The sequence below is a fragment of the Aplysia californica genome, unplaced genomic scaffold (genome assembly GCF_000002075.1).
Source record: "Aplysia californica isolate F4 #8 unplaced genomic scaffold, AplCal3.0 scaffold00992, whole genome shotgun sequence".
Classification (NCBI taxonomy): domain Eukaryota; kingdom Metazoa; phylum Mollusca; class Gastropoda; order Aplysiida; family Aplysiidae; genus Aplysia; species Aplysia californica.
In genome coordinates, this window is record NW_004798262.1 from 140156 (window position 1) to 142591 (window position 2436).

The following is a 2436-nucleotide window of genomic DNA, read 5'->3' on the forward strand; positions in this document are numbered from 1 at the left end:
TAATAATAATGATAATAAGAGTATTATTATCCCGCCTTTCCTCACAGCATGGGCCAAAGGCGTTCATACTAACACCATACAAATTCATCATGTGCGGACATTTTGACAGCAATATTCTTTCAAACAATGAAAAAAATGCTCATACCAAAAGGCAAGGTACTGTCCATGAATTAAACTATTTCTTAAATAGATGTGTTTTGAGATTTAGATTCACTCTGGACGTCATGTACACAAAAGGGACCGCAATTGTACAGGAGTTAGTTCGTTTTAGTAGAGGTTTTACGGCGCTCTCAACTGCATAAGGTCACATGAGCGCCAGAAGATTAGAGGTGTTACAAGAGAGTAACAACATAAAAAAAGAAGAAGGGGGGATAAGGACGATAGATATTTGATAGGAAAGAAGAAGCAAACCACACCAGAGCACCCGCCAACCACCCGTTTATATATATATGTATAAGCGGTAAACGATGCCGACAGCACGCAGGAACTCAACACTAGCCCGGGGGTCCTTAAAAAGTGCTGAAAGTGGGTTACTGAAATGTCCCAGCAGAAATCTTTGAACATATATTATATGTCCCCACATTTTACTCACACACAAACTGGTTACATAAGCCCTCACTCCATTCTTCGTGGCGGAGTAGACAGGGGTCGGGAAAGCGTCCCCTATACCTGTCAAATAAACAAACACACAACAGCATACTATACAATACGCTTAGGTCACACTGTCGCAAGCAATACACTTAAGTCCAAATGTAGAGAACTTTCAATAGTAACACCCCCACCCTCCCTAAAGCTCTATCGAAGATACACCTTTTGGGGGCGTCGGTGGCCTAGTGGTTAGGCTCATCATCATCATCATCATCATCATCATCATCATCATCATCATCATCATCATCCAGTGCCAGATCTGCGACAGACATCGGCGATCATGGTGTTAAAATGAGTTACTTTCCGAATTCTGGCCTTATGGACACAGATAGATTAGATCTATATCAAAGTTATAGTTTGGGTAGGTATAATTGAGCATACGAACTGATAAAAGGCACACCTCACGGTGTTTTCGGATCCTCCCCTGGCCAGCCAGCCTCGAGGAGCTACACAACCAAACACTCAGGCTATAAAGGAAGAGGAAGGCCACGCAAAAGGTGGATCGAGGGTGTCAAGGAAATCCTAAGAAAACATAACAGCACAACTGAAAGCAAGAGCTGCGGAGCTGGCCTACCATAGAAAACTGCATCTCCCCTCGACGCTTAACGGCAACAGAGGATGGAAAAGTAAAAAAAAAAAAGCAAGTAACGGATAAAAATGCATAAAACTTGAAGAAAAATGTTTCAGTTTAGAATTTACGAATTTGATGAGTCTATTATCAGCCTTCATCTCCATTCGTGGATCTTGAGAAGGAACCCATTTTGTCAGCGTTTGTTTGTTTATTTATCCAATTTGCTGTTTGTTGTTTGTTTGTAAAAAACAATGCCCTGCTCACCTATAAAAAAGAACAAATTGTAGAAGACAATGCCCTGCTCACCTATAAAAAAGAACAAATTGTAGAAGACAATGCCCTGCTCACCTATAAAAAAGAACAAATTGTAGAAGACAATGCCCTAGTTAGTTTAGTTTTAGTAGAGGTTTTACGGCGCTCGCAACTGCATAAGGTCATATGAGCACCAGAAGATTAGAGGTGTTACAAGAGAGTAACAAACATAAAAAAAGAAGGAGGGGAGACAAGGACGATAGATGTTTGATAGGAAAGAAGAAACAAACCACACCAGAGCACCCGCCAACCACCCACAGACAATGCACCGCTCACCTACAACAGACAGAGTACAAATAACACGTCCTCCCTTTCCGCCCTTGTCTTTCCTCATGTGGTCCGCGGCCAGTTTTGTGCCAACGATCACAGCAGTCTGAAATATTATAAATATAATATTATGATATGTTAGATGTCTCGCTTGGTTCGGGCTTCACCGTCATCATCGTCGTCATTATCGTCATCATCATCTTCATCATCACTATCATCATCATTATCATCATCATCATCATCACCATCATCATCATCATCATCATCATCATCATCATCATCATCATCATCATCATCAAAAAGTAGATGAAATCTTGTGTATTTCTAAACTGCTAGGACATAATATTAAAAAATACACAACTGTTCACCTCTCATCATTATCATCATCATCATCATCACCATCATCATCATCACCATCATCATCATCATCATCATCATCATCATCATCAACACCACCACCACCATCATCATCATCAACAAACTAACCAGGTTGACAGCTATCACCCGTTGCCAGCCGGGTCCCTCGTTCACTATACCAGCATTGTTCACCAAAATGTCCAGATGACCCAAATGTTCTACTGCACTCTGGAAGACAGCTGGGGATTAAAAATTTTATTTTTTAAATAAAAAAATAAAAT

General features: G+C 40.6%; 2 protein-coding genes across 2 annotated transcripts in view; both read right to left on the reverse strand.

Annotated features, from left to right (window-relative positions):
• LOC106013556 (15-hydroxyprostaglandin dehydrogenase [NAD(+)]) overlaps positions 1 to 2436 on the reverse strand; it is a gene marked incomplete in the record, with an annotated part of 22688 nt that overhangs the window by 19030 nt on the left and 1222 nt on the right.
• Positions 1 to 2436, reverse strand: part of LOC101862227 (15-hydroxyprostaglandin dehydrogenase [NAD(+)]) — a gene marked incomplete in the record, with an annotated part of 34714 nt that overhangs the window by 3992 nt on the left and 28286 nt on the right. The window contains 3 exon segments of the mRNA XM_013089595.2: positions 593 to 669; positions 1808 to 1904; positions 2285 to 2394. Coding sequence (XP_012945049.1) covers positions 593 to 669; positions 1808 to 1904; positions 2285 to 2394 — 284 coding nt within the window.